Source organism: Amia ocellicauda, chromosome 4 (genome assembly GCF_036373705.1).
Source record: "Amia ocellicauda isolate fAmiCal2 chromosome 4, fAmiCal2.hap1, whole genome shotgun sequence".
NCBI lineage: Eukaryota > Metazoa > Chordata > Actinopteri > Amiiformes > Amiidae > Amia > Amia ocellicauda.
In genome coordinates this window covers 31,565,044-31,592,297 of record NC_089853.1, presented here as the reverse complement: position 1 = coordinate 31,592,297, position 27,254 = coordinate 31,565,044, and the positions used below count along the sequence as shown (strand labels likewise).

The 27,254-nt window shown below is 39.9% G+C and overlaps 1 protein-coding gene across 1 annotated transcript in view; it reads left to right on the top strand.

The window, feature by feature from the left end:
• Positions 1-23,064, top strand: part of rasgrf1 (Ras protein specific guanine nucleotide releasing factor 1) — a 47,609-nt gene extending 24,545 nt beyond the window's left edge. The window contains exons 3-27 of the mRNA XM_066701886.1: positions 85-232; positions 1,527-1,619; positions 2,296-2,549; positions 3,289-3,368; positions 4,000-4,193; positions 4,653-4,762; positions 5,214-5,332; positions 5,980-6,140; positions 6,614-6,677; positions 7,176-7,318; positions 7,472-7,554; positions 8,067-8,315; positions 9,874-10,244; positions 10,637-10,756; positions 12,927-13,097; positions 13,587-13,693; positions 13,922-14,034; positions 14,693-14,753; positions 15,379-15,482; positions 15,804-15,888; positions 16,121-16,318; positions 16,883-16,962; positions 17,567-17,684; positions 18,407-18,475; positions 18,933-23,064. Of these exons, the coding sequence (XP_066557983.1) occupies positions 85-232; positions 1,527-1,619; positions 2,296-2,549; positions 3,289-3,368; positions 4,000-4,193; positions 4,653-4,762; positions 5,214-5,332; positions 5,980-6,140; positions 6,614-6,677; positions 7,176-7,318; positions 7,472-7,554; positions 8,067-8,315; positions 9,874-10,244; positions 10,637-10,756; positions 12,927-13,097; positions 13,587-13,693; positions 13,922-14,034; positions 14,693-14,753; positions 15,379-15,482; positions 15,804-15,888; positions 16,121-16,318; positions 16,883-16,962; positions 17,567-17,684; positions 18,407-18,475; positions 18,933-19,025 (3,388 nt within the window). The 3' untranslated portion in view covers positions 19,026-23,064. The remainder of the gene's footprint in view (positions 1-84; positions 233-1,526; positions 1,620-2,295; positions 2,550-3,288; positions 3,369-3,999; positions 4,194-4,652; positions 4,763-5,213; positions 5,333-5,979; positions 6,141-6,613; positions 6,678-7,175; positions 7,319-7,471; positions 7,555-8,066; positions 8,316-9,873; positions 10,245-10,636; positions 10,757-12,926; positions 13,098-13,586; positions 13,694-13,921; positions 14,035-14,692; positions 14,754-15,378; positions 15,483-15,803; positions 15,889-16,120; positions 16,319-16,882; positions 16,963-17,566; positions 17,685-18,406; positions 18,476-18,932) is intronic.
• Positions 23,065-27,254: the final 4,190 nt, after the last annotated feature.

Genomic DNA, 27,254 nt, shown 5'->3' with positions numbered 1-27,254 from the left:
ACCTTAGCACATAGCTGCGTCTCTGCAGTGCAGACTCACATGTTCCAGTCTTCAGTCCTCTAACAGCCTGTCTGCATGGTACAGTTACAGGAACCTCGCCACAGAGCATGAGACTCTCATGCAGAAGTATCTCCACTTACTCCAGATCGTGGAGACCGAGAAGACGGTTGCCAAGCAACTTCGACAACAGATAGAGGATGGGGAAATTGAAATCGAACGCCTAAAATCTGAGGTAATCTTCGGGGATGGGATTTTTCCTTGTCTAAGTTATCACTCACATTCCTGCAATGCCCATTTTTAAATAGAATTTTTGCCCCACCTACTAAAAGAAAACTACAAACCTAAAGTCATTGGCAGCTTCATTTTTTGTTTGATGCTACTTTCTTCTAGTCATACATGCAACCACCATGATGTACAGGTATGTAATTTGCTATTAGCGAGTGGGTTAAAGTTTTTATGTAATAACCAAGTGAAAAGGTATGAATTGGATAGGAAACTGGGGAGGAAAAAAGTCCAATCTCCATATGTATGTTCAGAGTACCAGAGAATGATAAGAGTATGTGTGAGCAATAGTCTGCTATACTGTTCTCTGTTACATTATTTCTTGAGAAGGTTATTAAATGTTCATACAAATCAAGAGTGTAATGCTGACCCTTTCTTAGTTGTATTTAAGCAGGATAGTCTGTGTCGGCTCATTATGCTAAATATAGTGTAGTGTTGCAGAAGATTCTGCATTATTACAGATCATTATTACAGCATGCTTGCTTAGGTTCTATGATTAACCTATTATCTAAGACTGACCGGCTATTATAGGGTTTTCTGAAGCAAACATCTGCACTAATAAAAATCCCCCCGCTAGCGTTATTTTCCCTTGTGTATCCTTTGTAACACGGATCAAATAGTCATTTCACTTTAATGTGCAAATGTTGCGCTTGAAATAAAACACTTTTCCTGTGCTGAATATGTATGAATCGCAAGCTATTGTACCTGCTGCAGCCATCGCTAGCAAATTATAATAAACTCTTTCAGTCAAAACAAAGTGAACAGGGCCACTGAGCAGCGGTTTGTGCTGAGATGTATCATTTATGTGGCTCAGTGGCCCATTCTCCATGTAACCCAAATCAATATTATCAATGCCCAGCATTGATGACAGCAGTACAATGGATTTCAACTCTCATATATGGAATGAATTGCCCTGGTTCATTAAGAAGGAGTTCCCTGAAAGTGAGCAGTGCCATCTGGAACATCACTAGATGGCACAATCCAACAATAAGGCAAATCCCTAACAAATAAAAAGTGTTTTATGCAATTATATATTAATATGGATAATGTACCTTTTGCATTGATAATACACTGAGTATAGCTGTCTTTAGGAAATGCATTCACTGGGATTTTTCTGGCATGAATGTGGGGAGAAACCCAATATTGCAGTCTGCAGAGTACCGATATGGCCACTTTTCTGGGAAACTTTTAATACAATTAGTGCTCTTTTATGTGTTTACATTCCTATTGTGGCTCTCTTACAGATTGCAGGTTTGCTCAAAGACAATGAAAGGATTCAGTCCAACCCAACAACTGCCCCCAGCGATGACGACTCTGATATCAAGAAAATTAAAAAGGTATGGAGTTTTTTGGTAGGGGCAAGGCAGGGGGTAAACTCATCAATTTATCTGTTTCATATATAACATCTAACAAAGCAGAGTGTGTTAAATATAAGGTAAGAGCACATTTTTAACTTTTTGTTTTAATTAATCATGTCACAATCTTTATTATAATGGGCATTATATAAGTAAAAGCCACATTATATAAGTGAAAGCCACAGCCAACTTGGAACCAAAACAACCAAACCAAGAAAGTTAAATAACATTGTACAATAACACTCTCCGTCTTTGCATGGAATATGCCTCAGTGTTGTTTTTTCTGGTTTTTGGGAATCAAAAAATTGCTTCACCACAGATGGGCTAAGTTCCCCCAATGCTGTATAAATTAGGCAGTTGGCAGAATAATGAAAATGTGTCTGATATGATTATTTGAAATTCAAATTCCACAATCAAATGTGAATGCAACATTACTGTGCAAAACTGAAGGAGTATTAGGTTTGGAGATTCAGGAAGTGTTTATCAAATGTTGTGATTCACAAATTAATATTCAGCCTTTCACACTTTGCATAGTCAGTATATGATGTTCCTGCAACAGTCTTAAATACATTTTAATTGGCAGAACTAAAATGCAACCTAAATACAACACTACCCAAATGTAACATGTTACCTGGGTGATTATCCTTTGGGTTGACAGGTGCAGAGCTTCCTGCGTGGCTGGATGTGCCGGAGGAAGTGGAAGACAATCATTCAGGACTATATCCGCTCCCCCCATGCGGAGAGTATGCGCAAGAGGAACCAGGTGGTGTTCAGTATGCTGGAGGCAGAGGCAGAGTATGTCCAGCAGCTGCACATCCTAGTTAACAACTTCCTGCGGCCCCTGCGCATGGCTGCCAGCTCCAAGAAACCCCCAATCACCCACGACGACGTCAGCAGCATCTTCCTCAACAGGTAGGCTCATGCATGCCAAGCCAACTGTCACTGTGGTGTTACTTCCTGCCAAACAGGAAGTACTGGTTTACAGCCTATTTAACCACAACATCAGGCATGAAGATAAGGGCTGGCTTGATGCACTTAGGTTGATATAGGAGACAAAAGTATAGGAGTTGATTTATTTTATTTGTTTTAAAAATAAGACAAAAGAGTTATGTAAACCTAAGAACACTCACAAGGTACAGGTTCACAAGGCAGTGCATTACATAATTTAAAAAGAGGGAAAACCCACATACTATTTTTTTTTTTTTAAATGCAGATGTTTCATCAGGGTCTTCAGCATACAAATATCTTTAATAATACATTTATAAATATAAACTTTAAACTTGTAAACATTGTTTGGATATACATATAAAATAAGAATCATCTAACAGTAAAAGGAATTTATAATATTGAAATATAGGTAAAATAGTTTGAAAACTGCTTCCTTATGGGAGCAGGTGGAATAGTTGCAGATGAAAAGCTTAAAAGGACAGGGGTTTAATCTGCTTTGCATTCAGGAGAATAAATAAGCTTTAATCACTCTAATTATAGTGACAGATTTGAAAAGAAGTTTAAAACATAGACACTATTTCTGTTCCCGGCCTGCTCTTCAGGATGCATGTAGACTGAATGCATTTTGTTGTATTGAGTTTTGTTTTCTTGCTTAGTAAATGACTGCTCACTGCTGTTTTTGTCTCATATTCTTCCCTCCAAGCGAGACCATCATGTTTTTACACCAGATATTCTACCAGGGACTGAAGGCGAGGATCGCTAGCTGGCCCACGTTAGTGCTAGGTAAGGCACAGCCCTGCTTGCCTCTCTCTCTCTCTCCTCCCCAGGCTAAGGAATATCTTCACAAGCCACTTTCCCGCAGTCTTCTGCACAGTCTTCTACACTTGACTGTAGAAAGGGGGAGCTGCACTTCAAACTCCACAGCAATAGCTAAGCTTTATTTGTCCTTGCCAATGAATAAAATACCATTTGAATTTTGTAAGAGCTCTTCATAGCTATAGAAATATGACCGGTACAGGATGACTTTGACATGACCAAACTAACTACTTTACTAAAGTTTATGAGTTATGTGGAAGGTGGACTTTTTTAAAAGGACACAATGATTGTGGCATTTTGGACTACAGAGTGGTTCAAGGAGAACAGTGCCAAAAACATATAAAGTCCTGGTCAGAGTGTGCAGGTGCGAAAGTGCTGCAGGAGTCATGATTAAGGAAACCAAGGTCCTCACTCTATTGATACATTGTGAATAGCTGCCTTTCATATATACAATAATCTGGAGGTAGGGAACTTGGCTGTATCAATATATTGTACATAATTAAAAGACCACTCTTGTGCCAGACCCAAAAGAGAAGGATGATTGCTCTCACCAGTTTGTTGCTGGAACACACCTGATGGCTTGTCTCTTGTTCTCCAGCTGACCTGTTTGACATCCTACTGCCCATGCTGAACATCTACCAGGAGTTTGTGAGGAACCATCAGTACAGCCTTCAGATCCTGGCTCACTGCAAGCAGAACCGCGACTTCGACAAGCTGCTCAAGCAATATGAGGCCAAGCCAGACTGTGAGGAGAGGACCCTGGAGACCTTCCTCACCTACCCCATGTTCCAGGTGATTGTGGCCCATCGCCATCAAAGCCCTTGCCTTCACTTCCCTTCTCTTTCCTTCTGTCCTCCTAGGAACAGCTAGAGGAATTCCTTATTTTGTTTCTGTATTCATTTTCATATCTGCAAGTTCTCAAAAACATCAACACGACATGTCAACCATAGTGCCAGAGCAGCAGGGCACTAGACACTAGACACTAGAAACTTGATTCCCCTTGATTGGCCTGGCATCCCGTCCTGGGTGTATTCCTGCCTTACCTGCAGGGATCGGTTCCGGCTTTCCCGCAACACTCGCCAGAATAAGCAGTTTTGAAAATGGATGGATGGATGGATAGAAACTTGATTGCTCAAAGGGCCACCTCCTATTTAAACTGTTCATATGATTAGCTATATGTTTTGTTTTGTTCGGTTCCTCAGCAAGTGTGGCATCTGACCTATTCCTGAGCTGCGTGTTTCTGTGTCTCAGATCCCCAGGTATATTCTGACCCTGCACGAGCTGCTGGCACACACTCCTCATGAACATGTGGAGCGCAACAGCCTGGAGTATGCCAAGTCCAAGCTGGAGGAGTTGTCCAGGTGTGTGAGCTGCCTTTAAGTAACCCCTGCAGCTCTCTATTTTCAGTTATAACAATATATATATACATACAGTGTGTCCAATTTCTTTTTGTGAAACATTCACTCGAAGAAGAGAGCTCTTGATGTTCACTGATTTCACGATACTGCTATAGCATTTGGAAGGGAATCATCACAAATAAAAACTGTTATGTGACTCAAAGTAGTCCTTTAACTCAGACAGCTGCAGATTGACACATCAGTTTTGCAAACAGCTTAATTGTGGACACTAATGTGTTTACCATACATAGATTTGTCACTCGGTCAGATAAAGTACCCAAGAGAATAGCTAACATTTTAGAAATCTGTAGTGTATATTGACCGGGGGCCCTTATTTTTATGATCAGTATTATTTGAAGACTGTATCTTTATAAGGAGGTGGGACAAAATTCTCTGACTTAACATGTGTGCCTAGAATCATGCATGACGAAGTCAGCGAGACCGAAAATATCCGGAAGAACCTGGCCATAGAACGCATGATCGTGGAGGGATGTGAGATCCTGTTGGACACCAGCCAGACATTTGTCAGACAAGGTGAGCCTTGAAATCCGTAACTTGGTAATTCCTTGTAAAAGAGCAGCAAGTGGTAGTAAAGCACAATGAAATATTGACATAAGCAAAGTTTAGCATGGTGATGTGTGATGTGTGAAATTATGGCAAAACATTCATGATAATCCAAAGGTAAAATGTAGATTTACGATAGTCATTTTTGATAAGGGTTCTCCTGCTGTTAAGACTGCTGGATAAGACTTTGATCTTGGGTATTTCGGGGTATGAGCATTAATTTTTCATCATTTAAATAATCAAAACTGAATGGGTGTGTTTCAGCAAATAGGATACCGTATGCGAATGATTTTGATGATCAGAATCCCTGAGGAGTCTCCGGCAGCAGGAGAACAGTGTACACAGAAAGTGGGCTGCTTTTTTATTTTTATTTATTTATTTATTTATTTATTTTTATTTTTATTTTTAGAGTTACAAATTTTCCCCCGAAATTATGAGTCAAGGATTTGAAATGTCACGGATCTTCAATGTGCCACTACAGACTTGAAAATGTACTCAGACATTTAACTGTATCCAGTCAGGTGTGCCGAAACAGAACTGCAAACCACAGTATCAGTCCTCACAGGTCTGCCTTTCATACGTGGGCTGATTGCTGTTCTGTGTGTTTCATGACACAGGTTCCCTCATCCAAGTGCCAATGAGCGAGAAGGGGAAAATCACCAGAGGACGGCTAGGCTCACTCTCTCTAAAGAAAGAAGGGGAGAGACAGTGCTTTCTGTTCTCCAAACACTTAATCATCTGCACCCGAGGCTCTGGAGGAAAGCTGCACCTCACCAAGGTCTGCTTCCACAATTGAAACCGTGAAGCAGCGGTTTATCACACTCTTAAAACTGCTAACCACAAACGAGTGAATCACATCACATCTCTGAGCAGTTTTCTTTTTTTTCTTTTTAGCAGGGGATAATTTGTGTGAAGCGCAAATAAAGGATTCCAGATAGTTCACTGCAATTGCTTTGTTCATTATTGTAATTAAGGTTACTGAAAGACCCCTCTTTGGGTATGGGTCTTCATTTGCATAACATTGTAGTTGTATAAAGACTGTTTTAGGCAGGGAAACTCCTTGGCTGTAAATTATTTCTTCCTGCACTGCAGCACTGGGCAATAGGACTTTAATTCACATAATTTACTGCTTGTACAGCATTGTGTATTTTATCACAGTATTACAGATTTGTATTTATTTTTAATCATTCTGAAGTTTTTAGACATTTTCTGTATGGAAGTGTGCTGACCTAATGTACTGATTACTTACAGAATGGGGTAATCTCACTGATTGACTGCACGCTGATGGAGGAACCAGAGGGAACAGATGATGAGTGTAAACTATGTTTCTTTATTACGAGAGGGTTAATAGATACCTAGACAAGAGAACGGGCTGAATACAAAAGCTTCCGTTCCAGTGTTTCTAGGAGGCGTGTATGAGTGCCATTGCTTTTCAGGCATTGCAGTCAAGATTTCCCCAGCTGCTCTTGTCTAAGGTGTCTGCTGTGTCTGCTGGTGTTTCTGTTGATAACATTAAAACTTGAAAAAGTATTGACTGAAGCTGAAGCTTTTGACTGTGTTTGCTACCTTTCCTATAATATTTTTAAATCCATCTGTAATAATAATATTGGCCTGTAATATAATCCATGTGAAGAGTTGCATACCATTTTGTGGTTTGCTTTTTAATTTGTGTTTAATGGTTTATGTAGAAATACAAAAGCATACAGACATTGTTTACTGTAGTGCTTCATGTGTTAAAGGAATGACATATTTATATATATATATATATATATTTTATTTTTTATTTTTTTTATTTTATTTTATTTTAATATAGCAAAACCAGATAAGACTGGACAAGATATGGAACATCTGGATTTTAAGATTGTTGTTGAACCAAAAGACACCCAGTCCTTCACTGTCATTCTTGTGGCTTCATCTCGCCAGGAGAAATCAGCATGGACAAGTGATATCAGCCAGGTATGTTTAGTTGCACTTTTGTTAAGAAAATAGCAGATGCCTGTTCTGGAAATTAAATTTGCAAGATTTGCAAATGACGGCCCTCTCCAGAACTTTGATACAAGCTTATATTGTGTGGTAGCTGTGCTCATTCTTTGTGTTTTCACAATACAGTGCATCGATAATATACGCTGCAATGGTCTGATGATGAATGCCTTTGAAGAGAACTCGAAAGTCACTGTACCACAGATGATCAAGTAAGCAGCTTTAAATAAAAACTACATGCAGCACAAAAACAACATAAAAATGTTAATGCCACTTTGCCTTACCTGTCGGAAAGTTATGTTCCAACGAGAGGTGAGATGTACTTTGTCTTTTCGGTTGTTTTGCCTACATGCTATAAAGCTATTTTCTGCTAGAGCTTGTAACTAATTTGAAGTTAATGGTATTAAACACAATTAGACATCTTTTTGAATAAGGACTGCTAAATGCATTGATTGATTACTGGATTGATGTTGTGAAACTACACCATTACTGGCAGAACCCACGAGCTAAACTAATCTCACCACCCGATCACTTGAAATGTCATAATAGCAGGTCCTTCTGCAGTGGAAGGACTCCAAGGCTAGTTCTTGCTTGATTGTGTTAGTTCACATAGAAACTAGACACTGGCAAAGATGTTTGCCTGCCGAGGAGTTAGTTCACACAGTTGAGGTCATTGATGCTGCGATAGGCAGCAGTAGGGATCTGACATTGTCCCTGTTGGCAGGTCCGACGCCAGTCTGTACTGCGATGATGTGGACATCCGCTTCAGCAAGATGATGAACTCCTGCAAGGTGCTGCAGATCCGCTATGCTAGTGTGGAGCGCCTCCTGGAACGCCTGACGGACCTACGCTTCCTCAGCATTGACTTCCTCAACACATTTCTGCACTCCTACAGGGTCTTCACCACAGCAGAGGTAGTGCTGGACAAGCTCATCACCATCTACAAGAAACCCATCAGTGCAATCCCAGCAAGGTAGACCCCCCTGCCGAGGAGGTCCTCTCCATGTATTCCGAGCTAACCTTGAGTCAAAGAACAGGAACCTGCACACCTTTGACACTGTGTCCCACAGTCCACTGCACTACATTTTCACCTGCACATCAATCTGTACACCGAAAAATATGACCAAAACCAGTATGGTAAAGGACATCAGCATACTCCTTTTATGCTGTACTTTCCTCAATTTGATTTAATTTTCAAATGGATTTGAGCAGGTTGTATGTCCTTATATGTGCAATGGTCAAGTAAATCTTAAGACTTTCAAAAGCAGACTGAATGACAGCACCAAACAATACAGCTGAAATGCTGTCAAGATGCGGTTGGTGTTACTGTCAGAATGCTCTGTAGGGGGGCTCACAATTTGCAAATCGTGGACAGGACAGGACAGGATAGGGCAGGGCAGGGAAGGACAGGACATTATGAAGTATAACGCAAGGCTTCAAAACATTATACATATATACTTCATAATATATACATCATAATTCAAAGTTACATGCCCACACTGGCAGCTATCTCGGCAGTGACAAGAGCACTGCCTTTAAATGCATATTATGTTACCTCCATCTGTCGCAGAGTAGAAAATGGGGCTTTGCAGAAACTAGGAAAACTCTAAATCACAAGGAATAGCGCTGCTGAAAGTCCCAGAGCACCTGGTGTGTTGTGTGTTCCAGTGCAACACCTCTAATTAGGGCCAGATTCCTCTCTGGCCGGACTGTGCATCTCTAGTGCACTACCCCGCTGCTGTCTGCCGTCACCATGGAAACCAGCGGCTGTGCTGCAGGACCCCACCCCTCTCCTTCCCCAGGCATCTGCAGAGGATCTATAGTATTAAATATTTATCACAACGCTTTGCATCCAGACCTCTCCTGTAATTTAGCACCGTGGTGACACAAAGCTTCCCGAATAAGCAAACAAAAAACAAGGGGGCGTCCTGCCTGCCTACAAGCATCATCGCCCACTCTTGCGAAATTCCACGCCGACATGCGTTATGTCTCGGTTGGCCACCTCCATCTCCTCGCTGTTGGCAGCACCCTTTGCCACCCTCCCCAACACTTGACAGGCTATTTATAGACAGCTGGTAATGGTGGCCTGCAGTGTGTAGGAGAATTTGTTTTTAAAAAGAAAAAATATAAGGTTGTTTCTTTAAACAACATTCAGTTAGACAATAAGAGTTCGTTATGGTATATATTAAATATGATTTAAAAGGAGCTCTGCATCGATGATAAATATGCCTTTCGCTATTCTCTTTCTGTGGTATACCTTCCAGGCTCACAGTTTCCAAGCGGCGCCGCTCTGCATCACTTCAATATTTACAACTCAGAAGATTCTATTAAAACAGCGCACGCTGACACCAACATTAGAAATGACTCTGAAAATGTACATTAGAAAACTGTCACTTGCTAACCTGTTTGAGATTTCCTGCGTTGGAAGGTCAAACAGCAGGCTCTCTGCAGGGTTCGTCATGTTTATCTCGTAGGCCTTTGTGACATGATGCGTCTTTTCCTCCCTGTCTTGTCCTGTCTTGCTTATGCAGGTCTCTGGAGCTGTTTTTCGCCAGCAGTCAGAACAACAAGCTCCTGTATGGGGAGCCCCCGAAATCCCCCCGGGCCAGCCGCAAGTTCTCATCCCCTCCCCCCCTCTCCATCACCAAATCCTCATCCCCGAACCGCCGCCGCAAACTCTCCCTTAACATTCCCATCATCACTGGGGGAAAAGCTCTGGACCTGGCCGCCCTCAGCTGCTCCTCAAACGGCTATGCAAGTATGTACTCTTCCATGTCCCCCTTCAGCAAAACCACCCTGGACATCAACAAGCTCTACGTGTCCAGCTCCATCCCGAACAAGATCTCCGATGAAGCTGACACCAAAACCGACAAGGCAGAGGACTCCCCACTTAGCAAACAAGGTGAGCCCATGTGCAGCATCTAGATTACTTCGACAAGAAAAGAGACAAGATACAGGAATCAGTTTACATAATCTTAGCAGGGGTGTGGAATAGCTGTTAGGATATAGTTTGTAAAGTTAATTTCATATAGTGGCATATAGTATATTTCACGTAAAGCTTTTTAAAGTAGACTGCGATTCTTAATACAGTGTAGAATTTGATTATTTTCCAAATCAAGTCAAAATGCCAAAGTTGAGCAGAATATATCCTTATAACAGTCACACAATCTGATATTCAGGTACAGAACAAGCTCTGTAAAAATGAACTGCTTGTGTGTAAATCTCTTGAGCATATAATAAGGAGCAAATACAACCAGCTATGACATCCCAGTGTTTCTCCTGAATCTCTTTCAGACACGTCGGTGAGAGAGGAGTGTGACAATGACCCAGTCCAGAGCGATGAAGCCGAAACAGAGACATCACCCACAAAATCCCCGACCACCCCTAAAAATGTGAAATGCAAAAACTCTTCAGGTAAGCGGCATCGGTTTGTCACAATTGACCTGTCTGCCTCTTGATCAACAGGAGAGAGCAAAAGGTGCGTCAAATGCTACAAGGCAACTATAATGCATCAAGTTCATAAAATAGAAATGCTTCTGAGACAACTTTACTCCAGGGGACTGTTTCTGCTGCCTTGTATTTGTGTGCTCTGTGGGGTTGTGCATTGAAATTGATGGTTGAAAGATCAGAGTGGCAATCAGCCCAACCTTGGTTTGTGGAATTGAACCCCCAGTGAAACACGATTCATGTAAATCTCATTTGCTCGGCATAAAGCACTTTACAGAAGGAACAGCAAAGCCATGTGTGAGTAGGTGGGAGTGGAAGTTGTGCCTTAGCAACCATCTGCTAGCTTAGCAACCACCCCCCCGTAGCAGGCATGCCAGTTTATCTGTGCCTGGGCGCTGAAGGATATGCTGTTCCAGGTTAATTTGAGGCCAGGGATCAGAGTTCAATACGGACGCCCCACAGCTGATCAGAGCCTCTTTGCTTCATTAGCTACGTCATGTGTCTGATTGTGTTAAAAAATCAGACTAAACCAATGCAAAGGGATTGTTGCATCATTCCGTTTCATTCTAGTTTGAAATTAGGTTCTATATGTTTTCTGTTAGTAGTATAAAAATAAATAAAATGTAGAATTCAATACATATAAAATAAATGGTTATTAGCTCCTGTTGGTAATAATAATAATAATAATAATAATAATAATAATAATAATAATAATAATAATAATAATAATAGCAGCGAACATCTGCTACTCAGGTAATTTCTGCTTGAGTCCTTTGCAGAAATTATGGCATTAGCATTGTATTAAGCAATGCTGCCCTCTGCTGGGAGTGAAAACTAAAAAAGAGGAACTAAATGAGCCACCCACACTATGACTTTCCATTTTCCCATTGTGATGTTCCTCCCACCTCCCACCCCCTCCCCAACCACCCCCCTCTTTTAAGATAATAGCCCATTTTAAGTGTCAGGCAAAATTATCCTAAATGCTTTCATAGTAAAAAGAAAATGTGGTGTAAGTGCGTCACAAACAGCAGCAGTGTTCCCTGTACTGTGCACAGGAAGCTGAGCAGACTGAATTGTTTTGTGTGAGAGGGCTTTGCTTTTTCCCTCTGCAATGACATTTTATTATGTGGACCACGGAGGGTTGTTTTGTCTCACTGGCTGACTAATTCAGTTGATTTGCCTGGAGTTCTGATTCCGGGTAAAGTCTGTCTGACTTGGATTGCTTTTTGATGTTTCATTAAAAGACTATGAATTCCAGTGCAGTAACCTACAGAACAACACACAGTTTCCTATTAAATGGTTATAAAAAAAAGCATATGTCCAAGATGTATTTTACTATTCTTTATGTAAGACTGTGTTCTTTATTCTACACACTGTCCACTTACTTGAAAGGGTGTTTGATTTCGATGTTGGCTAAAAGGTGACCAGTTGATTCATTACCTATTAATGATTTTTTATTTGCATCAAGAATTTACTCTTCCCATATCAGCCACCTGTTACAACCCTTCCCAATGTTTGCCTTGCCTACAATAATAAGAATGTTTCCTGCAGATGCATCATGCCACTTATGTGGAAGGAAGATGGCAAAAAATTTAGTTCACCAGGAGGAACAGTTGTTCCTGCAGACCTGTGGGTCGAGCTACAGTTAATGAAAGCAACCTTTGCCATTGGAAAATTAGGTCTACCCTGACAAGTGCCCTTTGCTTTCTGACATCTCATCATTAATAGATACAAACACAGCCTTAAGATGTTCACAGAAGCGTTCACAGAATGACTAGAAGAATCTACCAAAGTAGCTATAGAAGTGTTTGGTTATTTTCTCCCTCAGAAGACCACACTGAAAATGCTTGTGGGCCCCTGTTAAACACTGTAGCAGTGTGCACTCAAAATTTGGCAAGCGTCTGAAGGAGCAATGATTTGTCAGGAAGTCTTCTCCTCATGTTGAGTATCTTTTTGCAGTTTCCTTGACCCAGAAACCGCTGACCAGTATTTGATGAAGTAGCCGCTCTCTTGCAAAAAGTATTTTGCAGCTCTAGGAGGATTATTTCGTGAGACTCTGTACCATGACCACCCTTCAGTCCCTCAGTCCTGCCTATACGAGTTCTTCATTCTGACCTTGGTTGTCCTCTCTCCCCAGACTTCTCTCTGTTCTCCTACAATAACGGTGTGGTGGTGACGTCCTGCCGAGAGCTGGACAACAACCGTAGCGCCCTCTCTGCTGCTTCCGCCTTCGCTATTGCCACAGCGGGGGCCAACGAGGGCACGCCCACCAAGGAGAAGTACCGCCGCATGTCCCTGGCCAGCACCGGTAAGGGGGCTAGGGAGCTCCTTTAAAAGAGCCAATGTTGTGCCTGCTAGGCCTGCTATGGTGACCTTCTATTTAGAATTGTTAGCATGTACAAACCCCCTCCAGCATTAGGGTGCTGGTCTGTTGGTGTAGTATGGTTGGGTTGTCAGTGACATCTGAAGCAGCCTCCTTCAGCTGCTTCTAGTTCTCCATGAGAAGACCAGCTCACACCCAGCTGTACACACTACAGAAACCTGAGCTTCAGAATGTCACATAGCAATCAAACCACACCTAAGTTGGGGGGTTGGGGGGTTGGGGGATTGTAGCCATCACCCTTCATTTGGAATGTATTCAATGTACAATGGCATATTAGTTTTATTTATTTTTCAACTAAGAGGTGCTCTTATTATTGTGCAAAGAATGGCTTCTGGACGGGCAGAGGAGTAGTGCTGTTTGTGTAGTGTGTTTGTGGAGCATGTGATAAGGATGATTCTGTCTCCCGGGCCTCAGGGTTTCCAACAGACCAGAGGAATGGAGACAAGGAGTTTGTCATCCGAAGGGCGGCGACCAACCGCGTTCTGAATGTGCTGAGGCACTGGGTGTCCAAACACTCACAGGTACAACCTACTGCCAGGAAGAAATGACAATGGTGTCGGGAAGTGTCTGTATATTATCAGTATTAGCAAGACATCACAAATATTCTGTGTTTAAAACAGCATGCAATCACAGCATTGATGATGCTCTGGTCCAAGGTACCACTTGGTACCACTGGGTGTCACTAGACTTGTACCATCATCTTCAGTGTTAGAGATCTCTGTTTTTGGTCTCTTTTGGGTGCGTGGCAGGACTTTGAGGCCAACACTGATCTGAAGCTGAAGGTGATCAGTTTCCTGGAGGAGGTGATTCATGACCCAGAGCTACTGACTCAGGAGAGGAAAGCTGCTGCCAACATCATCAGGTACAGCAGAATGCACTCCACACTGACCAGCTTTACTGCCTGGCACGCAATTTGTGCTAATCACACGGAACACCTTTGCTAATTATAAGGGTTTTATTGTCATTGCAGTCGACCAAATAGATGTCTAGTTCTTGTATATACTACTATGAGACAGAACCATATGAAGTACCATATAGTACCTTAACATTAGCTTTGTGCATTGCATATTTCAGCAAGGGTGCCAAGGTCCAAAGTTCAGGTCAGGCTGCAATGATGATTTTTATTCCAACTACTTAAATACTTAACCCAGCTAAATAGTGGATAACTGGACCAATTTAACAACATTTTACAGCTCTTACAATGCTGATGATTCAGAGAGAACTTTAAAACCTGCCAGATTGTAGCATTCCAGGACCAGAGCGGTCTGCATAGAACTTCCTGTTCAGATGTCTCTGAGAGGAAAAGGGATTCAAATTGGAAACAAATGTAGTCACCTATATAAGAAAAAAAAGACAAAATAATTCAATTTGTCTAAGAATGCTTTGATCTGTTATTTAATGTTTCATGTTGTTGTTTCCTTAAATTTGCCTATGACCTACCTATGAAGTTATGTAATAATCTGAGAAAAAGACAGAAATATAAATTGTTGCATAGTCCTGAATTATGTCATTCCCTCCAGAACCCTGACCCAGGAGGACCCAGGGGACAATCAGATCACCCTGGAGGAAGTCATGCAGCTGGTGAGTATGTGAGGAGCTGACTGGGTCCGGTGAGCAAGACTTTGGTCAGGGGTCTCTGAATTCGAACTAATTATTTGATCAAACTAGATCAAATTAATAATTTGAGCATGCAGCCCTGAAGGCAGACCCAGTCAAGACATCAGTGCTCTGGCAGATGTTTCCTGCAAATTGTAAATCGACCAAATCTTCTGAATACTACTGACGTATTTTTATATTTTTATGTATCATCATGTTATTTTTTTTGTATGTTTTTATTTATTTGTTTTTTTAAGATTTGAATGTATTCAGCTTCATTTGTATCCATCCATTAATTACAACAGTGTCTGCTCACTTTTGCACCTGAATGTACCTTCCTGATTTATGACTGATGTGTAGGCAACTGCAGCATGTAGCTGTTGCTTCTGTTGGGCAAATATTAAGAAGACAGATGATTAAATTACCATTGAATAAAAATTAAGCAAACATTGCACAATCCCTTTTTAAACTTCAAGAGAATGACATGGAATTATTACTGTATTTCCTCCAGAGTGACCATGGAATTGACTAATTCATAGTTTTGGTACTGAGGCGGGAGCAGACACATTCTCAGTTGGTTAACTGTGTTGTATTGCTCTGTGGATTGCAGGCAGAAGGGGGGAAAGCTGACCCATTCGAGAGCCACTCTGCCCTGGAGATTGCTGAGCAGCTCACTCTGCTTGACCACCTGGTGTTTAAGGGGATCCCCTACGAGTGAGTGAGAGATTGGGGAGGACACATTTCAGACAGAAAATAAATGTCTTGAATATATGATTTATAAATACATTTCAGTGTTGAAAATAATGGCTGCACACAAGATCTTGACATAGATTTGAAAAAATATTAAGGTGTTTATAAATAGAAATGCAGGCAAAGAACAGCACAGACAGCAGTCAATTATAGCTTTCAACTTGACCTTACGGTGAAAACACATGATTTAAGATTTATTTTGATCTAACTAACTATTACTTAATGACTGCTGCACTACAGTGTAATTTTAACCCCTCCTTTTTTTTCTTCTTCTGTGTAATACAGGGAGTTCTTCGGACAAGGCTGGATGAAGCCCGACAAAAATGAAAAGACTCCATATATCATGCAAACAACTAAACATTTCAATGATGTAAGTTAATATCCATTCCCTATCAATGAAAATACAAAAAATACTAATACTAGTACTGATATTTATAGCTGAGGTAAACCACCTATATTATCATGTTCCTCTGACATTACATTTGGTGGAAGAAATGGTAATTCAACCAATTGTATTGTATAGCGAGCCTATGTCATTCAAATCATTAAGCTGTTCCTTACGCTGTCTAATCTATTCTGTGCTTTACTATTCTCCTTAAAAGATCAGCGACTTAATAGCCTCGGAGATCCTGAAGTCTGAGGATGTGAACGCGCGGGTGGCCGTGATTGAGAAGTGGGTGGCCGTGGCAGACATCTGCCGCTGTCTCCACAACTACAATGCTGTGCTGGAGATCACCTCCTCCCTGAACCGCAGCTCCATCTTCCGCCTCAAGAAGACCTGGCTCAAGGTTTCCAAGCAGGTAAAGGGAGTCTGTAACTGACCGAGGGTCCTTCTCTTGCAACCAGGCAGATCATCTGGAAGAAACCTTTTGAAAAGATATCAATTTTTCAAGAGACAAATCCATAGGTTCAGATGCCTTTGCATATCAGGTGATGTGTAGTCGGTCTGAGACTCTGAGCTTGGGTTCTAACTGATTGTTACAATTGTATCCCTGTGTGTCTTTTTCCAAGTCAGGAAGTGACTTTTTGGAAATACATTTGGAAATACCTTGTTTAATGAAACAGGTATACATTTACCTTCTAGACTCCTAGCCAAGTGTTCTGTGCAGCCTATGAAGCATGTGAAAAAGAAATTAAGCTTTTTTTTTTGCCTACCAAGGAAAAGAAAACGACATTCCTTCTACATGCCATAATCTTTCCACAAACCTTAGGAGCTGCTAGTTACTGGAAAGAGCTGTTTGCTCCTAGCCATGTCATTTCTGAAAACAAATCTGAAAGTCTTCTCAAGTATTCTATTTTCTTTGCCAAAGCATGCTGCACTGAAGCTTCAGTCACTCAATGAAAGTGTGTCTTCTCTCTTGTAGACCAAGACTCTGATTGATAAGCTGCAGAAGCTGGTCTCATCTGAGGGCAGGTTTAAGAACCTCAGGGAGGCTTTGAAGAAGTAAGTGCTTTATTTATTAGCCTCCAGCAGGCAAAGCAGAGTATTTTCGCTGTGCTGAGATCCCTCGATTGACATTCACAACATAATTCCCATGTTCTGCATTGTTGGAATGTGGAGAGTAGGCAGCACTGACTAGTGTTTTGCCCATCTTTTCATCTTTCTGTGGAAAAGCAAAGGTGTATTGTGTCTTGTACACATTGAGAAAATCCTGAACTATAGAAAGTTATAGAAGGTGAGCTTTCAAGCATTTGAGGATACTTTAAGAACTCAGGGAGATTTGTTCTCTGTTATAACTTGGCCAACTGAAAAATGTCCACAAACTGCAGTTATATTCCATGAAATGTGAGCTATTACAATTTCTGTAGAGAGTAACTCTCTTTATTGTGTTCTCATAAATACAAGTGTATATTTAAATAACTCAAATAACTCTCAGATTAATCTGGAGTGGACTTTAACCTTGAACAAACTTATTTTCTTTTACAACCATTTCTTAAAAGGAATCCACTCATCTGTGTTGAACAGCCTACTTCTGATGCGCAGTTCAGTTTCGGTTTGGTTCTCTTGGTTCTGATCTGTCATGCCTGTCTTCCCCACTGTGTTTAAGTTGCGACCCCCCCTGTGTGCCCTACCTGGGCATGTACTTGACAGACCTGGCCTTCATCGAGGAAGGGACTCCCAACTACACAGAGGACAACCTGGTCAACTTCTCTAAGATGAGGATGGTAAGTCTATCTAGACAGCAGGACAACAAGAGACGGACAATAATGAACTCTCTGCAATTGGCACCATTAATGCTGTTCACAGAATCTAAGCTGATCCCTGACTGTTGTAGCCTGCCTGTGAAAATGTGAATAATGGGTCCATCATATCAGGGGCTGTGTAATTCCCTTTATTTTGACATCTTACTCAACAGTTGTCTAGCATGCAAAAATAATCCAGGCTCCCCCATTTCACAAGAGAGATTGCTATTGGATGAAAACAGCTTAAAATTCAATGAGTAACATTTATAACTTGCCAGAAAATTCATGCACATGCTTTTGTCAGCTATGCACCAACATGTTAAATGTCACTGCTCTCTGAGAAGTACACATTTTAAAAGGGATTGATGCCATCAGGGTATTTTTATTATGATGATCTAATTCTGCTTGTTTTTTATGTTTTCCAGAAGCTACTAAAACAAAATCTACAAATCAAAATGCTAGATCCCAAACAGTCCCATAATTCCCCCAAATCCCCTAATTTACATGCCCCCGGAATGATTGTGTGAGAGTTCATGGTGTGTAACAGTAAAAGCCTGGGGAAGAGGCTAGGGGAGTTTTCCAGAGTGTGACGAGTCCATCACACTGGGCCTTTTCTTGAGCTGTGTATATGATGTATTAAAAGACCAGCAGCAAGCTTGCTTGTCCGACCTTGATTTTAATGCCAGTTGTCTCCTCTGACCTAGATTTCCCACATCATCAGAGAAATCCGGCAGTTCCAGCAAACGGCTTACAAAATTGACCACCAGCCAAAGGTGAGCTGATGTTCATTACGAAGATATGCTAGTTTTCTACAAAGGACATTTGGTTCAGAATCACAATACTGTGTTCCATAGCAATATGTTGTTAGTGTAGGGCTATATTGTGTATATGATCTTGTAATGGTGCAGTCTCTCCCCTAGACATGTAAGAATGTTCAAACCTCCCTTCGCCAGGAGACTGGTCTTGTAGTGTTGCAGAGTGGTTCATTCTAGGTGTTGCAGAATCAGACCTGTTGTCCACTGTAGAGCATCCGGCAAACACAAAGGGACCTTTAAGGCATTTGGCACAGCAGGGCACTACGCTAATGGTCTTCTTTGCAGAAACACCTACCAGCAACGCCAACTGTATGCTACACATATCCATTTATTAGCCAGTGTCTTTCCCTGACATGTCCTTTTTCATTTAATATTGCAATCCATTTAAATCATATTGTGTTGCTGTTTTTTTTAGGTGACACAATACCTAATGGACAATAGCTCTGTACTGGATGAAGAAAGCCTATATGAAGCCTCTCTCAGAATAGAGCCCAAAATGCCTACCTGAAGAGGAGGAAGCTTTCACCCAGGCCTACAGACTGTACAGATACTATATCATATGTACATAAACTATTCTTTGTATTAGATAACTTTAGACTTATCCTTCTAGTATGTGTCTCTGAAAGGAACATTGTATCCTTGTTATTAGAAGTTAACTAGAAGACTAACAAGAGTTTATATGTATAGGTACAGAGATTTTGGGGGAAGAAAATACACTTAGAAGCTTATTTGTTATTTACTGTTGGATTTTTTTTTGTCTGCCTTTGATCATTTAATCTAGTTATTTTCTACAACAATATAATTAAATTAAATAAAAAAAAATGATATCAAAAGAAGCAAACCACGGCAGTCATCACTGGTTACAGAGCTTCATTGTTCAAAGTCTTTGAGGGATGGCATATGTAAAGGTGTATTTTAATACTATACCATTAAAAAAAAGGAAAAAAAAAGAAAAAAAGCTGATTTCAAAATTATTTTTTAAATCAAGTTCTTTATATAGAGTAAAATCCTGCACTTCCAATAACATTCAACAAGAGCAGATTAATTCTTACATAGGGGAGAAATGTTGATTTATTTACTTACTTGTTTATTTTCATTCTAAGCTAGTGCAAATGTAGCAATGTAAAAATAATAATAAAAAAAACAAGATATTTATGTGAAAACAAGATGGTAGTTTGTAACAAGACACCTCAAAAAGAACACACCCAAAAGAAAAAATAATCTATAAAGCTAAATAAATAGAGCAGAATGGGTCAATTGCAACAAACTCACAGAGTTAGTACGGAGCTCTGTACTAAGTTGCATACTAGCTAGTACGATACTATCTCAGGATCATCCCTAGCTGCGGACTTAGTTAGTGCCCTTGCAACAAAAAATGGGCGGAGCAAAGCTGGAGACTAGCTGATCCCCAGCTTTAGTATTGTATTATAACTCCATATTATTAATATAATATTGCATTGCAATTCCAGCTGGGTAATAATTCCCATAGAGCTTTCAATATATTCTCAGTTATTTCATAGTATTTCATAAAACCTTTCAACTGACATTTTGTACACTGGTTCTTATTTTAATTATGTTTTAGTGTTAGCTGTGGTGTCAATTTCACCAGTGTACACCAGAGCATTATTAATACATTATATTTTCTCACTGTCAAAACCAAAAACGTAACTATTTGATATGTAAAACAAAACGATTAGTGGTTATGAATCGAGTTATGAGTAGTTCAGTTACAAAAGTAGTCAATACCTTGTGATTTGGCACATTTTGTTCCTCTTAGTACAGTACTATCTATAGTTAGTCCGTAGCTGGAGCAGGAGTAAGTTAGTCCCGTACTTGGTCTCCTCTAGAGGGCAGCAGCAGTGATTTTGGGTTTCGTTGCAATGGAGACCTTTTTAAGTCCACAGCTGGGGATGAACTTCAGCCGCCGAGTTCATTGCAATGGGTATTAAACTTGCGGACTAGATTAGTATGGAGCTGCGTACTAACCATGGGATCATTTCCAGTTAGTCCGCGGCTTTCAGTTCTTTGCAATTGACCCATTATGTTTTTTGTTAGCTTGATTTTAGTGCTTATTGATGTATCACAGCTGGTCTGCCTTCTCCTTGTTACAATTTTCTTTGTATTCTTCTTATTTGAAAGTCATCTCTTTATCAGAGAAAGAAACATCTGCAAAAAGCAAATAAATACATCAATTAATCAATCTTTGCAGCCTGGCATTGATAGCTTACAGCTTTGATTTTCGTGTTGTACTGCAGCAATAGCATTTTTGTTGTTGTTATTATTATTATTATTATTATTATTATTACTATTGCCTGTACACAGCAACAGGCATCTTGTATCAGTTCCACTGCAAAAAAAATCCAGCTCTTAAACAATGATGATTTGTTAATTTTGCTTTCTCATTGAATACTTAATGGGGGGAACAACATCAACAGTCAATCTCATTGAGTAAATAATAATGTAAGCAATTCTTATGAGAGGAGCTGGAATAGATATTCGGACTTCTTTGGGTACAGAACTGTGTATCCTAGTTAAAAAGTATGTATATATATATTTTTAACATACTTCAATGTCATTTCTAGTATTACAGGAAAGGCTATAGGCGTAAGTTTCAGGCCCATCTCTAAAGAAAGAACTTTCAGTCAACACATTTCTTAATTTTCGTTAGCATTTCGTAGATGTTGTTCATGATCTTGTGGATATTGGACACTCGGATATCAGGAAACAACATCCTGTGAGATGGGAAAGAGGACTCCTAATAAAACAATCCCTAAAATACAACATGGATGGATTGATGGATAGATAAATAGATAGATAAATAAATAAATAAATAAATAAATAAATAAATATTTTTTAAACCAATGTTAAATAATTAAAACCAATGTTAAATGCTTTATGGAGAGAACCTAAAGATGCAGTATTTCTTGTTCTGGCAATAATGCTGATGAAGAAATAGATTATTCCATTTTATTCAAAGATAATTCAGAGCTTAGTATCCTGAGGACAGAATGAAAAGGCTCACTATGTATTTCTGTAGCTTGGTCCACATTGTCAAGAAGCGCCATGGTCTTTCTTTGTTTTGAAATTCTTTAAGAGTAAAAAGCCCACAAGTGCAGGGATGAGATCATCAAACATACATTATACCACTTAGAAAAAGCATGGCAGAGTTTGGTTTACTAGTGAAACCATACTATTTTAATTACTATACCAATGTGAATGAAGATACTGCATATTTAAGTAAACTTCAGTTTTATTACACTGTATATTGTCATATGGATTGTTATGAAGGAAACCTATGCGGAAACTGATACAGTGGTAACTGACATATTCACATCCTTCACCTAAAACAGTTATTTGATGCTGCATTTAGTTTACAGAAGTAAGATAACTGAGTTGTACATTTTGTGACTGTCACTCCATTGATTTCTGTGGAGCAGGCAGTTCAAATTTTACACCATACCTTTGTCTGAACTCAGTTTAATCAGTTTGAAATATTGACAGCTGGATCAGTTTTCAACAACCTCTGGAAAGATATAATTGACAATTCAGCATAGTTTAATGATAAACATTTATGAAATGAATAACCAAAAAACAAAAAATATCAACATTGTTTCAAATGAAGGTGGTGAATTTTTTCAGCTACAATTGTGTATAATATGAAGTGATTTACTTTTCAGCTTGCATTTATTTACTGGTATTTTTGTAATGTAGCCTAAAACAAGTCTTATAAAATCAAAAAGAGATACTGCATCTTTAAGAAGAAATGGGAAAATCAGTCTTTTGTAGAAACTTTGCCAATTCACCTAACAGAAGTATATGCTGCATATTTTCTACATGCAGCCTTATATATTTCTTAATGTGTAACAGTGTAAAGCACACTTCTTTACAGGCATTATATCCTAACAACTAGCTTACTTACCTAAAAATACTCAACAATTTGTGATATTTAGTACCACAATTTAGAAGTAGAAGACAACTTTAAAGTGTTTTACATATACTGTAATCCTGTCTATAATCACTCTTTTAGCAGGAATATAGTAATGTAGTGCTTATTCTGTGAATATTTGTATGTATTTTTACAATGTACAGTACAGATACAATACAGTTAACGCTCAAGTGGCAGGCATGTTCCACTATAACAACCAGAAGTTTAAAAAAAAGAATAAAAAAATAAATATATATATATATATATAAAACAAAAACAAACATTTTGCTGTGAGCAATACCCAGTGGTATGAGAATTCTCTTTCAATCCTTAAAAAATTATTTCCACAGCTTGAGAAATATTTCCAGTTTTTTTGTATAAAAATGTATGTTTCCTGATTACCTCTTGCTAATAAATCTATTCTATCTCAGGGGGAACGTTGTCTTTCTGAGTGTTTTTTTGTTGTTGTTTATCTATGCAGCTCTCTGCAGAATGGATCTCAAATCCAGTTTGATATGATTTGCGGAACGGGCAAAATGTAAATCCTTGTATCTATAGTGTTGTTCTTATCCTCTACTTCTGGCAGCAGGAAGTCTATGTTTGGATTCTGGAGTCTTGGAGAAAGTGCTTTACCTCAATAATGGATGATAACAACAACATCATGTTCTTGCTGATGATATTCGTCTTCTCTTGCTCTTGTGGAACAGGAACAGTTGCACACATCTTGTTGCGACTACAATCATATAACAGCACTCACATTTTATTTCAGTGATTTTGTGGGACGTTTTGCAGCTTAATACATATGCCAAGCAAAGGTGTACTGAACACTATGGTAAAGTAATACACTTTATTCTTATTCAACTGAAAATGCATTTTTTCTGAATTTCCTAAGAACTAGTCAGGGGAATGCCTGTCCAAATAATTACCAAGTATGGGGAAATACTCAGTTAAGTAAGACCACAAATGGGGTCATGAAGGCGAATAATTTTCACATCACTCAAGAAATGTTTAAAGAAATACACATTCTGTTTATATATATATATATATATATATACACTGATCAGCCATAAAATTATGACCACCTGCCTAATATTGTGTAGGTCCCCCTTTTGCCGCCCTGACCCGTCGAGGCATGGACTCCACTAGACCTCTGAAGGTGTGCTGTGGTATCTGGCACTAAGACGTTAGCAGCAGATCCTTTAAGTCCTGTAAGTTGCGAGGTGGGGCCTCCATGGATCGGACTTGTTTGTCCAGCACATCCCACAGATGCTCGATTGGATTGAGATCTGGGGAATTTGGAGGCCAAGTCAACACCTTGAACTTGTGATTCATCAGACCAGGCCACCTTCTTCCATTGCTCCGTGGTCCAGTTCTGATGCTCACGTGCCCATTGTAGGCGCTTTCAGCAGTGGACAGGGGTCAGCATGGGCACCCTGACTGGTCTGCAGCTACGCAGCCCCATACGCAACAAACTGCGATGCACTGTGTGTTCTGACACCTTTCTATCAGAACCAGCATGAACTTTTCTAGCAATTTGAGCTACAGTAGCTCGTCTGTTGGATCGGACCACACGGGCCAGGCTTCACCCCCCACGTGCATCAATGAGCCTTGGCCACCCATGACCCTGCGCCGGTTCACCGCTTTTCCTTCCTTGGAGCACTTTTGATAGGTACTGACCACTGCAGACCAGGAACACCCCACAAGAGCTGCAGTTTTGGAGATGCTCTGACCCAGTTGTCTAGCCATCACAATTTGGCCCTTGTCAAAGTTGCTCAGATCCTTACGCTTGCCTATTTTTCCTGCTTCTAACACATCAACTTTGAGGACAAAATGTTCACTTGCTGCCTAATATATCCCACCCACTGACAGGTGCCATGATAATGAGATTATCAGTGTTATTCACTTCACCTGTCAGTGGTCATAATATTTTGGCTGATTGGTGTATATACAGTATATCAGGTTTTCTTCACGGATTTTTCTGTACTTTGCTCCATTCATTTTCCCTTCTATCCAGACACATACTCCAGTGCCTGCGGACATCCCCATAACATAATGCTGTCACCCGGCTTCACAGTAGAGATGGTGTTCTTTGGGTGATGTGCTGTGTTGGCATAATGCTTTGCAATTAGGCCAAAAGGTTGTTCTATTGTAGTTTCATTAGAGCACAAAGCTTTTTACCACATGCCTATAGAATCTTCAATACAACAATCCACTGTTGTCTGCTTCCCTCTGCTCTGAGTATATATGCCCCTTTGCTGCTCATATTCCTTGCAAATGCTTGTTTGCTATTCAGTAACAACACAGAGCATTTCTCCTTGTATCTACCGTCTTGCCTACTGATCTTTGCATGTTTCCCTTGACTCCCAACTCTTGGATCTCCCGTGTTATTCATGTTTGCCTGTGCCTTGACTTCTTGCCTGTTTTCTCAACCACGTCTTTTGGATTTCCTCTATTGCTTTGCTTGCTGATTCTCAACCCTGTGCCTGTTTCTGACCTGTCTCCTCTGATCTGTTTTTGCCCTGCACTTGGGACCTAGACCCTTGACATTGAAGGGCTCTGCTAGCATTACCTTTTTACAGATATAAGACCCCACAGTGCCTTAAAAGTGATGAATAAAATCTTAAAATGTATTCTAAAAATAACTGCTAACCAATGTAAGAAATATAAAATTGGGATAATATGTTCTCATCACAAACTGCAGACGGGAAAGGGTTTTCTGACAAGACAAGCGTAAAGTGTAATACAATAGTCCAAGTGAGAAGAAATAAAAGCGTGAATTACTTTTTCCAGGTCTCTGACAGATAAAAAGGATCTTATTTTAGAAATGTTCCTCAACAAATAAAAACATGACTATACAACCCATTTTACCCGTTCATTAAAACTCAGCTCTGGATCAAAGATTACCCCAAAATTTCTTATTACCAGTTTAATATATGCTGCCAGACTGCCTAGACTATGTTGCAGCAAGTCAGTGGAGTTTGCTGATCCAAATAAAACTATTTTGGATTTGTTATCGATCAGCTGCAAAATAAATTGTGACATCCAACACTTGATATCTGCTAGACAGTTTGTGGGATTGGCCAGAGTACTGGAGTTGTTGGGTTTAACTGGTACATATAACTGTGTCTGAGTGTCATCTGCATAACAATGGATTGAGATATTGTGTTTTCTAAGTGGTAGCATATAAATAGAGAATAATATGGGCCCCAGGATTAAACCTTGCAGTACACCACAAGTAATATGTGCCGAAGAAGAAGAAAAGTTACAGATTTCAACAGAAAAAGTTATATTAGAAAGATATGAGTTTAACCACTGAAATGTAGTTTCGGAGATGCCTACTGATTATTGAGGCGCTCCAATAAAATCGAAAGTCACTTGTCACTTTAAAAGGGGCAGTTTCTACACTATGATCAGCTCTGAAACCTGATTAGAACTTCTCAAAGATAAGAATGTAGCTCAATAAAGCAATTCACTGAGAGGACACTACTTTTTCTACATTTTTTGATAAGAACATAAGAAAGTTTACAAACGAGAGGAGGCCATTCGACCCATCATGCTCGTTTGGTGTACATTAATAACTGAGTGATCCAAGGATCCTATCCAGTCTATTTTTAAATGTTCCCAAACTTTCAGCATCTACCACATTGCTGGGGAGTTTGTTCCAGATTGTGAAAACTCTGTGTGAAGAAGTGTCTCCTGTTTTGAATGCCTTGTAGCCCAATTTCCATTTGTGTCCCCGGGTGCATGTGTCCCTGCTGATCTGGAAAAGCTTCTCTGGTTTGATGTGGTCGATGTCTTTCATGATTTTGAAGACTTGAATCAAGTCCCCACGTAGTCTCCTCTGTTCCAGGGTGAAAAGGTTCAGTTCCCTCAGTCTCTCAGTAGGACATTCCCTTCAGACCTGGAATAAGTCTGGTTGCTCTCCTCTGAACTGCCACTAGAGCAGCGAAGTGTGGAGCCCAGAACTGTACACAGTATCCAGATGAGGTCTAACTAGTGCATTGTACAGTCTGAACATCACTGCCCTTGTTTTAAATTCTACACTTTTGACGATATACCCTAACATTCTGTTTGCCTTTTTTATTGCTTCCCCACACTGTTTGGATGGAGAAAGTGAGGAGTCCACATAGACTCCTAGGTCTTTCTCATGCATTACTTCATCTATTTGTATTTCTCCCATAGTGTAATTATAGTGGACATTTCTGTTACCTGCATGTATTACCTTGCACTTGTCCACATTGAATTTCATCTGCCAGGTGTCGGCCCACAACTGAATATTATCTAAGTCCTTTTGAATATCCTGTGCTGCTGAGATTGTATCTGCTGAGCCACCTATTTAAGTATCATCGGCAAATTTGACAAGTTTCCTGATCTCTCTTAGGATTTGACTGGACTGATTGATAACCTGTGGCATGTTTTCACTTTTTTCTTTTGTAAAAACCTCTGTGAAATACTCATTTAGAACATTTTCCACATCTTGTTCGTTTTCCAATATACTTCCATATCGGTTTCACTTCCTCCTTTATTGACCTCTTGCAGTTGTAGTATTGAAAAAAGCTCTTTGCATTATTTTTAGCTCTTTGCAGCTCATGTATTTTGTTTCGTCTCCATCCCTTTTGTATGCACTATACAACATTTTCTTTCTCTTGATATTTTTTTGCATACTTCTATTAAACCATTTTGGCCAATGTTTCTTGGTCCTCAATTTGATATGTTTTGGTACAAATTGCTCCTGAGCCTCAAGTAGTATATTCTTAAAATATAACCATCCATTTTCAGATGAATCTGTGTCCAGTGTGCTCCAGTCTATCT